Below are 14,593 nucleotides of genomic sequence, written 5' to 3' on the forward strand. Positions count from 1 at the left end.
ATGTATCATATCAGGTTCTCTTTAGGTTATATGTTGAACTTGGTGGACTTATGTCTGCTTGAAAATGCTTTCTCATAGTTTCTAAGGCTTTATTTTCTCCCTTCTTGCCCCAAGAATTGGCATTCATAACAAAGAAGCTACCTGGAGTGTGGGCAAATCTACCATAAATATGATGCACACATACAGTTACCCTTGAGGAGCATGGATTTTGCAGCAGATGGTGGTAGGAACCTGTTGATCTCCTGGAGTGGAGTACCCGGTGAGGGGTGGCCTGACTAGTCTTGCATCATCTTGTGGTTTTCCAAGCTATGTTTTCTCTGAAACACTGCAACATTTCAGAATAAGGGATACCTAACTGCAATCTCACAAAAAGGCTCAAATTCATGGTGCTCATGGTTCAGGCAGCAAAATGCTAGTGACAGGTTCCCTTTAAAGCAGTCATTCTTGGATGGCTTAGCAAAGCAGGTACATCAAGGCCAGGTGATCCTGTGTCACATATACATTATATATATTTTAATATTTCAGATCAGGTGACAGATCCTCTTTAAGAACCCGAGACTAGATCCACATGCAGTAGTTGGTGCTTCTACTGTGCACAAGTCATTCCCTGGAATTACATCCTGGAATAGGAAAAAAAAAAACCTTCATCTCAAAAGTGTATTCACATGGTTAGTGCGTGACACTATCAAAAATGTGGAAAAACTGCAGTCATTTTTCTGCAAACTTTCATTGTTTTAGGTGGCACCTTGAATGCCTTTCCTACCATGACATGATACCAGCTGTGCCACACAGAATTCAGAATCACAGGACACTCATTTAGTAAAGATTACTTTTATGTAAGAAAGAGCCCATCAAGTTCCAAGATTTTCATCCTTATAATTTACTTATGTTTATTAGAGGACAGTTAGTGAAGAACAGATCCCCTCCGGTCAGTAATGGGGTTATAGTAAACTTGGTATATTGGTCAGATATACCTTTATGGACATTCTGCACCAGAAGGTATAAAGACATACAGATATAAATAAAAAGCCTAAGAAAGGTGTCTCCTCCCCAGACAGTCCCAGTCCGCATCACAAGTACCAGCATGCAAACGCAACACCTTGAAAACTTGAGTGCTGTCCTCCCTGAGGGCTTGGCCCATAGTAAAGCACAGGTGGGTTGTCCCCTTGCATGGCAGGTATAGGTCAAGCACTCTAAGCATAACCAGGGGAATGAGCAGAGGAATGGGTAATACTGGATGCTAACGAGACTAGATATTTACACAATAGTAAAACTTTCCTTATTAGGCAAAGGGAATTTGGAGGAATTTCTTAGTGCAGCGTTTGTAGGAACTTATTTCTTGCACTTTGCGGCATTGAGGCTTGTATGAAGAAATTGCGACTTATTTGCCCAGCTTTTTTATTCTTGAGTCAATATTTGCAAAGTTATCCTCCACTGTGGCAAGGTTCTCCTTCATTGCCTTTTGGACCTGGAGAGAAAATAGACATTTATTTAACGAAGTCCATACTTGTATAATGACTTTACCAAGATCTAATGTGCTACACATGATAATAGTAACCAGATTTTCTATACCAAGAAAAGAGGGTAAGAGGTGATGTTGTGGTGTGTGGGATGGAAGGAAGGAGATGCCATAGAGCATGACTAAGGCTGCAGGATGGAGCAACGTCCGTAAGGGTTAATCATTTGCTTGGCTCTGCCAAATATTGGAAGATAAAAATGTAACTTTTTGGTATTTGTGAAGTGACTGATAAGAACCATGCTCTTCACTATGGAGGTCAGAAAGTATATGCGAGGCTGGAATTCCATGCAGGCACTGTGAGGGTACAAACACATGTGTCGGGTACGATGGGATTGTTTTGCTATGGAAAATTCCAATCCAAATGGTGAGATTCCACTGCACATTTACTAAAGGTGAAAATCTACAGCACAAAAGGTCATACTGCAGATCTAAAATCCACAGCACTGGTCAATTTCCGACAGTGGGTTTTCTCCACAGGACATGGGTGAGATTGTGTAGATTCTAACTGACTACGGTATATAGTTCCATGCTGCACATATTCTGTCCATATCAGACGCCTGTGGAGTCACACTAAGTATGTGTTTATTGGCATCCCTGGGGGACTTTGAACATTTTACTTTCAGCAAGCCATTCATATAAGAAAACTTGAAACTAGAGATCAGCAGATCACTTTGCACAACCCCAGTCCGCGGTCCAGTTCAGTGCTATCTGACAGGAGCTGCACAAATTTCCTGAGCGTCCGGTTTCGAAGGTGCAGCGCTTGAGTCACCGATTTGGCATGACACTATATGTAGCGCTCAGGTGACGTCTCACAAGCCCAGTTAATCAGAAGCCAAGGCTGGGATCCCAGAGGAGAACGAAATTCATACATTTCCTGTCCACGGCCAGAGAGCACTGACCTGTACAATGGTTGAGTGAAGCGATCCACTTATTTCTACTAGACACTCCCATAATCAGGACATCTAGTGAGGGACACGGAAAAGGCTGCCAAAGAGGACTATCAATTTAAAGCCATTCATGAAATAAAGGGAATATGTAGGATCAACCCTCCTAAGCTGGTCATAGGAAGCTGAATATAATGATTCGTTGATAAGATATTTACTGCAGCCAGCGGTTTACCTCCGGTCACAGAGGCATCGACTGATGAGTGTACTACTCCAAGTAGCCTAAACCTGCTGCCACTAATAACAGCGAGGGCAGGCGTGGATGATGGTAATATTCATCAGCTAGCGCTGGAATCCAGGTCTGCGATAATTGGTTTTCAGCCTGGAAGGTGCAAAGATGTGACTGTGCAGGCTGAAAACCGCGGGACAATGAGCTCAGTGACTAGCTGTGTCAACATCGAGGTTACCGCAGGTCACTGAGGTTGCGTTCCCAGCTCACTTCAGTGTGAGCCGAGCCGATGAACTGTGGTGACATCAGTGAGATCATCACTAGCACCATGAGTAAAAAGTTTCACGATGCAGCGCTGAGCTCAGCAAGTTTACTGCAGTTCAGTAAGAAATTTCTCACATTGCACAGGTGAGGGATATTTGTGTTTTTTTTTGTTTTTTTAGAGCAGACCAGGGCTTCAATTGGAATGGACATTAGGTGAGTATTTTTGTTGTTTATTAGTTTCTGTTTTTTTTTTTTTTACAGGGGACAAGCGCTTCAATGGAATGGGTGTAAGGTGAGTATAAGGGTATGTGCACATGCTGCGGATTTTGCTGCGGATCCGCAGCGGTTTCCCATGCATTTACAGTGCCATGTAATGCTATGGGAAATGAAATCCGCAGTGCACATGCTGCGGAAAAAAACGCGCGGAAACGCAGCGGTTTATTTTCCGCAGCATGTCAATTCTTTGTGCGGAATCCGCAGCGGTTTTTCACCTGCTCCAATAGGAAACTGCAGGTGAAAAACCGCAGCGGAAACCGCGATAAATCCGCAGTAAAAACCGCAGGAGTTTTGCACTGTGGATTTATCAAAACCACTGCGGAAAATTCCGCAATGGAATCCGCAGCGTGTGCACATGGCCTAACTGTTATTATTAAATAAATTTGTAAAACGTTGTGTATTTCTATTTCAAATAAATTACTTTATTCCGGGTGTTTTTTACTGACAATATGACTATGGGGTTAATAATGGATAGGTATCTTATAGACGCCTATCCATTACTAACTGCTGGGCTTGATGGAACCTGCAAATACAAAGTTAACATCAACCCTACAAATGTAAACCCCACTTGCCAACATCACAGGTCAAGTTGGAAGAGCCAGGCAAAGCACCAGAATTGGCTCATCTAATAGATGCGCCTTTTCTGGGTTGGCTGCAGCATGCCATTTTTAGCCTGGGGGGGGGGGGGGGGGGGGAGACAATATCCATGGCATCTTTCCAGCGTGAAAATACCGTACCATGTCCAGCTGTCCGCTTCAGCTTTACTGGGTGTCAAAATTAGAGGCTAAGAGAAAGATTTTACGGTGAGTACACAAAAATCTCCTTTACTCTGTCGCCTCATTGGGGGACACAGGACCATGGGACGTCCTAAAGCAGTCCCTGGGTGGAAAGCAATGGACGAATATTGTGCATACAGGCCCCTATACTTAGGGCACCGCCGCCTGCAGAACACATCTACCCAGGCTCACGTCCGCTCTGAGGACTGGGTATGAACCCTGTAGTGTTTAGTAAACGTGAGTAGGCTAGTCCAAGTGGCCGCCTTACACACTTGTTGTGCCGAAGCCTGGTGCCGAATGGCCCAGGAGGCCCCTACCGCCCGTGTAGAGTGTGCCATAATACCGTCTGGAAGAGAAGAATTCTTAAGGCGGTAGGCCTCCTGTATGGTGGATTTGATCCACCTGGCAAGGGTAGCTTTGGAAGCTGGCAGACCCTTGTGGCCGCCTTCCGGAAGGAGGAAAAGAGAATCAGACCTCCGGAGAGACGCAGTCCTAGACACGTATATACGCAATGCCCTGACTAGGTCAAGCGTATGCAGAGCCTTCTCCACTCTATGAACCGGACAAAGGGATGGTAGTGAAATTTTCTCATTGAGGTGGAAGTTGGACACAACCTTCGGAAGGAAGGATGGGACCGTACGAAGAACTACCTTGTCCTGGTGAAAGGCCAGGAAAGGCCGTCTGCAGGAGAGTGCTGTCAGTTCAGACACCCTGCGTAGCGAGGTGATTGCCACCAGGAAAACCACCTTCTGGGAGAGAAGGCGGAGCGGGACCTCCTTAAGGGGTTCGAAGGGTGGTTCCTGCAATGCTGTCAGGACCAGGCTGAGGTCCCACGTTTCTAGTGGTCGTCTGTAGGGGGGAACCAATCGGGAAACCCCCTGAAAAAAAAGTCCTTACTTGCGGCTTGGTAGCGATGCGGCTTTGAAAAAGCACCGAGGGGGCTGACACCTGGCTCTTAAGCGAGCCCAATGACAGCCTGGCCTCCAGACTCGATTGGAGAAAACCAAGTACTTTGGGTAGGGAATAAGGGAGTGGGGTCTGGCCACGAGATTCGCACCAGGTAAAGAATGCTTTCCAGGTACGGTAATAAATCTTGGCAGAGGCTGGCTTCCGTGCCCTGATCATGGTTCCAATGACGTCCGGCGAGAGCCCTGCCTGGGTTAGAACCCAGGTCTCAAGGGCCACGCCGTCAAATTGAGAGCCCCTGAGTTCTGGTGGTAGAACGGGCCTTGTGATAGAAGATCGTGGCGGTCAGGGAGACGCCAGGGGGCGTGTCTGCTGTAAGTTGTACGATGTCGGCGTACCATGTACGTCTGGGCCAGTCCGGTGCAATTAGGATGGTTGGAACTCCCTCTTGTTTAATCTTCCTCACCACTCTGGATATCAGGGGGAGAGGTGGAAAAATGTACAGAAGCTGGAACTGGGTCCAGTCCTGAACCAGAGCGTCTGCTCCGAGCGACCGCGGATCGTGTGTTCTGGCCATGAAGTTGGAGACCTTGGCATTGAAGTGGGATGCCATTAGGTCCACATCCGGGGTCCCCCAGCGATGGCAGATCTGGAGAAAAGCTTCGGGATGGAGAGACCACTCTCCCGAGTCTATTTCTTGTCAGCTGAGGAAGTCTGCTTCCCAGTTGTCCACACCTGGAATGTGGACCGCCGAGAGAACCGACCCTGTGTCCTCCGCCCAGTGGAGGATATGTGACACTTCTCGCATCGCCTGGGTACTGCGGGTCCCCATTGGTGATTCACATATGCCACAGCCGTGGCATTGTCTGACTGTATTCTGATGTGAGAGGCTGCCAGTAAGTGATGAAAGGCCCTCAATGCCATGAGGATGGCACGAATTTCCAGGATGTTGATGGGCATGGTCGCTTCCACTGGGGACCACTTGCCCTGTGCCCTGTGGTGTAGGTGCACTGCACCCCAACCCATCAGGCTCGCATCGGTGGTCAGAACTTTCCAATGACTTGTGAGAAAGGATTTCCCCTTTGCTAGCGAGGTTGGCTTGAGCCACCAGTGCAGGGACCTCTTGGTTGCCGACATTATCCGGAACTCCCTGTCGAGAAAGGGTTCTTGTCCCAGGACTTGAGGATGGCTAGTTGGAGAGGCCTGAGGCGAAACTTGACAAATGTGATGGCTACTATTGCTGCCCCCATCCGGCCAAGGACTCTCATGGCAAACTGGAGAGATCGAGGGGGTTTGCGGAGGAGAGTGCGAACTCCTAGACGGAGAGCCAGTGCCTTGTCCTTGGGAAGGAGCACTAGACCCCTGGAGGTGTTGAATAGCATTCCCAGGAAGGTCAGAGACTGACTCGGGGTTGGTGATGACTTTTGTAGGTTGACTAACCAGCCCATGCGACTAAGTGTCGATTGTGATTGAGACACTGAGCTCGCAGTCCTTGAAGGTGGGAGCCTTGATGAGTAGATCATCCAAGTATGGAACGACTACTATGCCTCTGGAGTGCAGGACGTCCATGGTGGCTGCCATGACTTTGGTAAACACTCTGGTAGCCGTAACGAGTCCAAACGGGAGAGCCACGAACTGGTAGTGGTCCTGGTCGATTGCGATCCTGAGAAATCTCTGATGAGCAGGTGCAATCGGTATATGCAGGTATGCGTCTTATATGTCTATGGAGGTGAGATATTCTCCCTTCTCCATGGACGCAATGATGGACCAAAGGGACTCCATGCGGAAGTGACGGACCCGTACGTATTTGTTAAGTTGTTTTAGGTCCAGTATGGGCCGCACGCTGCCTCCTTTCTTGGGGACTACGAATAGATTGGAGAACCCTCGAAAGCGCTCGGCCGTGGGGACTGGTACTATGACTCCTGCTTGAAAAAGCGAGGAGACCCCTTGCCGGAAGGCACGAGCCTTGGCTGGTGGTTTTGGGGGGACAGAGAGGAAGAATCGGTCCGGTGGGTTGGAGGTGAAGTCTATTTTGTATCCGGAAGACACTAGTTCCCTGACGCACCTGTCTTCTGTAATAGGCAGCCAGACTTGATGAAAGAGCAAAAGTCGGCCGCCTACGGGTGTGGTATCTTCCGGGGTCCGTGAGTCATGATGAGGAGAAAGTCTGAGATTTTCCTCCTCTGGGCTTAGGCTGGCCTGCTTTTGACTGCCAGGTCTTGTCCGACCTTTCCGTTGATCGTGAGTTGTCCCTGCGTGGGGAACGGTTATGATTTTGTGCTGGACGCGAGACGGACCAGCCCGAAGAATTCCGAAAGAATCGGAATCGAGTTTGGTTACGCTTCTTGTAAGTGCATTTAGGTTTCAGTTGGGGAAGAGAGGTACTCTTACCCCCCGGTGGCGTTGGGATATCATCGTGTCCAACTGTTCACCAAGAAGTCGCCCACTGAGGTAGGGGAGGTGCGTGAGAGACTTCTTTGAGGCTGCGTCGGCTTTCCATTCCCGCAGCCAGAGGATACGCCGAATTGTGATGGCGTTTGATGCTATCCCCGCTATACCCCTTGCTGAATCCAGAGCTGCATGAAGCATGTAATCTGCTACGACTGCTATTTGAAGCGCTTGGTCCGACAGCTCAGGAGCGGATGCTTGGAGGCCAGCTTGTAAATTTTTGGCCCAGGCCACAATGACCTTGGCAGCCCAAACTGAAGCGAACGCGGGAGCCAGGGAGGCCCCTGCGGCCTCGAAAATTGAACGAGCCATGCGTTCTACCTGCCGGTCTGCTGCGTCCCTGAGGGTTGAGCTATCTGGCAGTGAAAGGAGGGTTTGTGCTGCTAGTCTAGAGACTGGGGAGTCCACTTCGGGTGGGTCTGTCCACTCCTTGGTATCCTTAGGCGGCTTCAGAGGTCCTTCAAAGGAAATCTTGTGTTCTGGGGCCTCTGGTGGCAGATCAGAAATGTCCAGCACCCGATGGATGGAAGAGATTAAGTCCTCAACTAGCGCAGTATTGCTAGGGGGGATTGGGATCAGGGACCCCTCCGTTTCCTTCTCTGAGTCGGAGTCACAGATGCCTTCCAAATCCTGTGTATCACTGAGGCGTCCCCTGCTGGGTGAGCTGGGGAGGAGGCCTTCTCTGGTCGGGGATTGCGGAGATCTGCATTGTCTGTCCCTGGAAGGGGACGGTCTAGATGACCTGGAACTACGGTGTCTCTCCCTAGAAGGGGATGACCGAGTGCTATGGGATGACGTAGATGGACTGTGGGTCCACTTGCGTCCTGACTTAGACATAAATGTGCCAGAATCGTCCTGTCCCTGAGCCAAGCTCTCCCTTTGCTGGGTAACGGTCATAGCCGAGGCATGACTCTGCAGAGCCTGAAGCAATGTGGAAGTTAGGTTATCTATAGACTGCGTTATAGATTGCGACATCTGAGTGACCCATTCCGGCGTGGCATTAGACACCGAAGAATTGGCAGGGGCCTCTTGGGGCTCCGACACAGTAGTCTGAGTGCAGTCCTGGCAGTGTGGGTATATACTGCCACTGGGGAGAGCGGTCCTGCAGGCTGTGCAGAATGCATAATAGCAGTCCTGCCTGGTTCTCTTGGACCTTGAGCCCGGCATAGTGCACAGAGTGCAGAAGGGCTGCTATGCAGAGGACCTTACAGGGGTAGCTATGCAGAGGACCCTATAGGGGAGCCTTATAGGGAATATGGATTCACAGCCGAGTAAAACATCCCAGCTGTGATCTTAACCCACCAGTGTGCCCCTAGGTCCAGCGCCGAAGAGCCACAGTCCTGTGCCCCCCGGAGATTGGCTGGCCTGGTCCTGCTGACCGGGAGATGCAGGGTTAATCCTTGCTGCAGTAGAAATGGCCGCCGAGGAGAAGAGGTAGGGGGAGAAGGGGGGCGGAGAGCTGAGAAAAAATGCGGCAAAGCTGTGTAAAAACGCGCCCTTTCTGTCTCGATCCGCCCCCTCTATGACACTGTAGAGCAGGGGTGGGCGATTAATTTTGCCAAGGGGCCGCATGAGAAATTGGGATGGTTTTAGAGGGCCGGACTAATATAATTTTTCGGACTAGAAGACGCACCGGCCCATAAGGCGCACCCCAAATTTGGGGTGAAAATTGCAGAAAAAAAGATTTTTTATAAGATGGGGGTCCGTCTTATGGTCCAAATTTACAGTATCTTACCTGAAGGCTGGCGGTGGCAGAGCAGGGTCACAGGAGGCATGGTGACGGCAGAGGTGGGGTGATGCGGTGTGGCGTGCACCTGAGCAGGGTCCCTTCCTGCTTAGGTGGGCGACGCCACGGCCTGGTGTCCATGGGGAGGGGTTGCAGCAGGGGTGTGGCGACGGCAAAGGTGCAGCATGGCATTGCAGCGGCCGGAATGCAATGTGAGCAGCAGAGCCGAGTTGAATATCGGTGGCGGCGGCCATCTTCCCGAGGCCGCGCGTGCGCAGATGGAGTGCTCTGCTTCAGGAAAATGGCCACGAGAGGCCGCGCGTGCGCAGATGGAGATCGCGGCGGTCATTTTCTTGAAGCCGAGATCTAAATCTGCAAACTCTGCTTCAGGAAAATGGCCGCCGCGATCTCCATCTGCGCACGTGCGGCCTCCCGCGGCCATTTTCCTGAAGCCCCGTGAAGCAGAGCACTCCATCTGCGCACGAGCGGCCTCGGGAAGATGCTCAAGGCCTTCACTCCAGCCGCCAGCAGTCCTCCTCAGAAGCGTCTGGCCGAGCGGTGCCGGGGGCGGCTGTCAGAAGTGACAGCTAGCTGGCGGGACGTTTAAAATCATCAGGCGGACCGGATGCGGCCTGTGGGTCGCACCTTGCCCATCTGGGGGGCGGGACGGGGGGTGGAGAGGAGGCGGAGGCTTCAGCTAGGCCGAAGCCGGGGCCTAAATTAGATGCCTTATGCCCAGAAGGGCTGCAGGCCAGCGCGAAAGTCCGGGAGGGGGTCGGATCAGAACCGGACACCCCCCCCCCCAGGATTTAAAGACAGGATAGCGGTGGGGCTGTAAGCGTAAGGGGGGCCCGGTGAGGGGTCCCCCTGAGGCAGTATAGAGCTGGTGCTGCCGCAGAGACAGGGGTGCAGGGAGCTGTTATGATCCGGTGACCTTGGAGCCGCATGAGACTTTCTCTGGAGAGGTGGAACCTGTACTGACCGCAAACCCTAAACTGACACCGCAACTAGAAGTAGCCGTGGGGTGTACCTAACACATCCTAGACACCTCGACACAGCCGGAGAACTAAATACCCCTATAGATGGAAATGGGAATTCTATCTTGCCTCAGCGCAGAACCCCAAAGGATAGGTAGCCCCCCACAAATATTGACTGAGTATTAGAGGAAAGACACACGCAGGCAGAAAACAGCTAAATAGAAAAGGATAGGATAGAATACTAAGCGGTCAGTATTAAAACCCTAAAAATATCCACAGCAGATAATACAAAAATTCCACATCTAACTAAAGACATGGAATGTATATCTGCATCTCCTGAGAATCCAACATGACTGAAAAAATCCAAACACAGTCTAAGCTGGACAAGAAAAAACAATGAATAGTACTGAATAGTAAAGCACACAGCATGTGTGCTGCAGAAACAAAACCCAGACACTTATCTTGGCTGATTTGGCAGCAGGGCAGGAGGAACCAGACAGAGATGTAAGACCTCCAAGAACAATGGACAACTGGCAAGGGCTAATGGATCCTGCAAACCTAAATAGGTCTGAATCCACAAACGCCATGACAGAAAATGATGACAATGAGCAAATCAAGGACACAGATAACAGAAATTTAGGTTGTACAGTACTGATGGTAAATGAACTAGCGATCCTCTTTGTACGCTTAGGGCAGACTGAAATTACATGAGAAGCATCGCCACAATAAAAACACAACCTATTCTGACGTCTGAATCCTTGTTGTTCCGTTCTAGACAGAATCCTATCACACTGCATTGGCTCAGGCATCTGCTCTGAGGACAACCCACAGCGCGCACAGTTCTGCGCTCCCGCAAGCGCCGATCAATCTGAATGGCCAGAGACATAGAATCACTCAGACCGAAAGGCGTGGGAAACCCCACCATAACATCTTTAACGGATTCAGAAAGACCCTTTCTGAAAATTGCCGCCAAAGCATCATCATTCCATTTAGTCAACACAGACCATTTTCTAAATTTCTGACAATACAATTCTGCCGCTTCTTGACCCTGAGACAGGGCCAACAAGGTCTTCTCCGCTTGATCCACAGAATTTGGTTCATCATATAATAATCCTAAAGCCTGAAAAAAGGCGTCTACATTAAGCAAGGCCGGATTCCCAGATTCCAGGAAAAATGCCCAATCCTGAGGATCGCCACGCAGCAGGGAGATGACAATTTTAACCTGCTGAATGGAATCACCAGAGGATCGAGGTTTCAGAGAAAAAAAACAGTTTACAGTTGTTTTTAAAACTCAAAAATTTGGACCGGTCCCCAAAAAACAAATCAGGAGTAGGAATCTTAGGCTCTAAAACTGGAGTCTGAACAATATAATCAGAAATATCCTGTACCCTAGCAGCAAGCTGGTCTACACGAGAAGCTAATCCCTGAACATCCATGCTAGCACAAGACTCCTCAGCCACCCAGAGAAAAAGAGGGAAGAAAAGACAAAACAGGCTACAGAAAAAAAAATGGCTCAACACCTTTCTTCCCTTCTTCTGAGATGCATTTAACTCATTATTGGCCAGTTGTACTGTTATGATCCGGTGACCTTGGAGCCGCATGAGACTTTCTCTGGAGAGGTGGAACCTGTACTGACCGCAAACCCTAAACTGTCACCGCAACTAGAAGTAGCCGTGGGGTGTACCTAACACATCCTAGACACCTCGACACAGCCGGAGAACTAAATACCCCTATAGATGGAAATGGGAATTCTATCTTGCCTCAGAGCAGAACCCCAAAGGATAGGTAGCCCCCCACAAATATTGACTGTGAGTATTAGAGGAAAGACACATGCAGGCAGAAAACAGGATTTAGCAAAAGAGGCCACTCTAGCTAAATAGAAAAGGATAGGATAGAATACTAAGCGGTCAGTATTAAAACCCTAAAAATATCCACAGCAGATAATACAAAAATTCCACATCTAACTAAACACATGGAATGTATATCTGCATCTCCTGAGAATCCAACATGACTGAAAAAATCCAAACACAGTCTAAGCTGGACAAGAAAAAACAATGAATAGTACTGAATAGTAAAGCACACAGCATGTGTGCTGCAGAAACAAAACCCAGACACTTATCTTGGCTGATTTGGCAGCAGGGAAGGAACCAGACAGAGATGTAAGACCTCCAAGAACAATGGACAACTGGCAAGGGCTAATGGATCCTGCAAACCTAAATACCCAGAGAGCTGCATTCAGCAGGGACACCTGCTCAGGATTGCAACCCAGGGACAACTGTATTACCGCCAACAACCACCGGAGGGAACCCTAGAGCAGAATTCACAACAGGGAGCCCTGTGTCTGTCTGTGCCATGCCTGCCTGCACTCCCCCCGGCCTTAACAGGAGCCCGCAGCTGGGCTGGGGTCCCTGGATGCAGGCGCAGTGTGCTGGCCCATTGCTGGGAGCTGCAGAGTGCTGCCTGTACAGGCCCTACCTGAGGCGTCCCAACCTAATACCCCCAGAGGGTGATTAGGGAGGGTGCTGTTGTCACCTTCAGGGGCCTTTATCCTCACCTCGACCTCAACCCAGAAACCAAGAGGAATTGGGGAAGGAGGGGGAAGGGGGGGGGGGTCTCGACTTCGAACCAGCACCCGAAGGACTGGGGAAGGAGCAACATGGGGGATAGTCATCTCTACTTCAACCGGGCACCCCATAATAGGGGGCCGAGGAAGGAGCCATGCCGGGAGTCTCACAGGAGACCCACTTTTCTTCATCTGTAATCCGTCGGAAAAAAACGGAGTAAAAATACCGGATTACTCACCGGCAATGCTCTTTTATAGAGCCCACGACAGCACCCACTGAGAGAGGGGATCCGCCCCTGGGAACAGGAAACCTACAGAGAGATAAAAGGGGCGGCCCCCCCTCGCTCCTCAGTTGTTTTACAGAGAAAAAGGAGGAACCGCCACCAGGTTTTTTAGTTTAACAGGTTTTAGTCATATATACATATTTACAACTTCATATCATATTACTCTATTATATACATCTCCCTATAAGACACCACGTGCAACCAAATAAAGAAAAGGGAGGGAATCAAATGGGTGCTGTCGTGGGCTCTATAAAAGAGCATTACCGGTGAGTAATCCGGTATTTTCTATTCGCCACGACAGCACCCACTGAGAGATTAACAGAGATTATAGATTGGGTAGGTTAACTGAGCCGAGAACCGACACCCCAAAGGTTAGATCAGAAGCAGCAGATAGGTCTAGTCTATAGTGCTTATAGAAGGTATTAGGCGAAGACCAAGTTGCAGCCTTACATATAAGGTGTATTGGCACGTTCGCTCTCTCTGCCCAGGAGGTCGATAAGGCTCTAGTGGAGTGTGCTCCGATATGCAGAGGAGGATCTCTTCCCTTAGATCTGTACGCCAAGATTATAGCATCCCGGATCCAGCGCGACAGTGTGCTCTTTGTGACTCTGGATCCCTTGTTTTTCCCCTGGAAAGTCACAAAGAGAGCCCTACTCTCCCTCCAGTCCCTAGTTCTTTCTATATAAGTTAGAATAGCTCTTTTAACGTCTAGGGTATGAAGCCTAGCTTCTTCTGGAGTCGAGTGGTCCTCATAAAAGGTAGGTAACAAGATCTCCTGAGATCTATGAAAACTAGTAGCTACCTTAGGGAGATAACATGGATCTGTCTTTAAAACTATTCTGTCAGAAGCTACTGATAGGAATGGAGGATCTACTGATAAGGCATGGAGATCACTCACCCTTCTGGCAGATACTAATGCCACTAGTAATATCGTCTTTAATGAGACATGCTTCGAAGAGGCTGTCTGAAGAGGCTCAAAAGGGCTTTGTGTCAACGCATCCAGGACTAACGTCAGATCCCACTGAGGAATCTGTGGTATCTTAATAGGTTTTGATCTCTCGCATGCGGAAATAAACCTAGATATCCATCTATTGCCTGCAACATCAGAATTAAACAGAGCTCCTAGAGCCGAAATTTGGACCTTTAATGTGCTAACCGAGAGTCCCAAGTCCAGACCCCTCTGTAGAAATTCTAATATTGAGAATATAGGAACCTCCGAAGAGAGTTGTGCAGTATGGAATTCAAGAAATTTCTTCCAAATCCTAACAAATTCTGGTAGTGGAAGGCTTTCTACTCATGAGGGTATTTATTAACCCTCTAGAAAACCCTCTAAGCTCTAGTAACTGCCTCTCAAATTCCAGACAGTCAAGTTCATTCCTTTTACTTGAGGATGTAGGAATGGCCCCTGAGATAGAAGGTCTTTGGTCTGAGGCAGAATCCAGGGGTCTGAAATTGACATCGCTCTGAGCCACGAAAACCATGGCCTCTTGGGCCAGAATGGGGCTATCAGCAGAACTCTTGCCCCTTCTTCCCTTATCTTTCTTATGACCACAGGCAGTAGATTCCATGGAGGGAATGCATAGGCTAGGTCGAATGCCCATGTTATATGGAGGGCATCGAATATGTCCGGATTGTCCTCTCTGCATAGAGAGGCGAACATCTTCACCTGACGGTTTGCTCGTGTGGAGAACAAGTCTATCTGGGGTACACCCCATTTGGCTGTTATTAACCTGAACACTTC

At 49.2% G+C, this 14,593-nt stretch overlaps 1 protein-coding gene across 2 annotated transcripts in view; it reads right to left on the bottom strand.

Moving 5' to 3' along the window:
* Nucleotides 1-864: 864 nt before the first annotated feature.
* Nucleotides 865-14,593, bottom strand: part of DCTN2 (dynactin subunit 2) — a 94,576-nt gene continuing 80,847 nt past the window's right edge. For both annotated transcript variants that reach the window (XM_077297743.1, XM_077297744.1), the window contains exon 14: nt 865-1,468. In XM_077297743.1, the coding sequence (XP_077153858.1) occupies nt 1,382-1,468 (87 nt within the window). In that variant the 3' untranslated portion in view covers nt 865-1,381. The remainder of the gene's footprint in view (nt 1,469-14,593) is intronic.

Source organism: Ranitomeya variabilis, chromosome 3, assembly GCF_051348905.1.
Source record: "Ranitomeya variabilis isolate aRanVar5 chromosome 3, aRanVar5.hap1, whole genome shotgun sequence".
In the NCBI taxonomy this organism is placed as follows: domain Eukaryota; kingdom Metazoa; phylum Chordata; class Amphibia; order Anura; family Dendrobatidae; genus Ranitomeya; species Ranitomeya variabilis.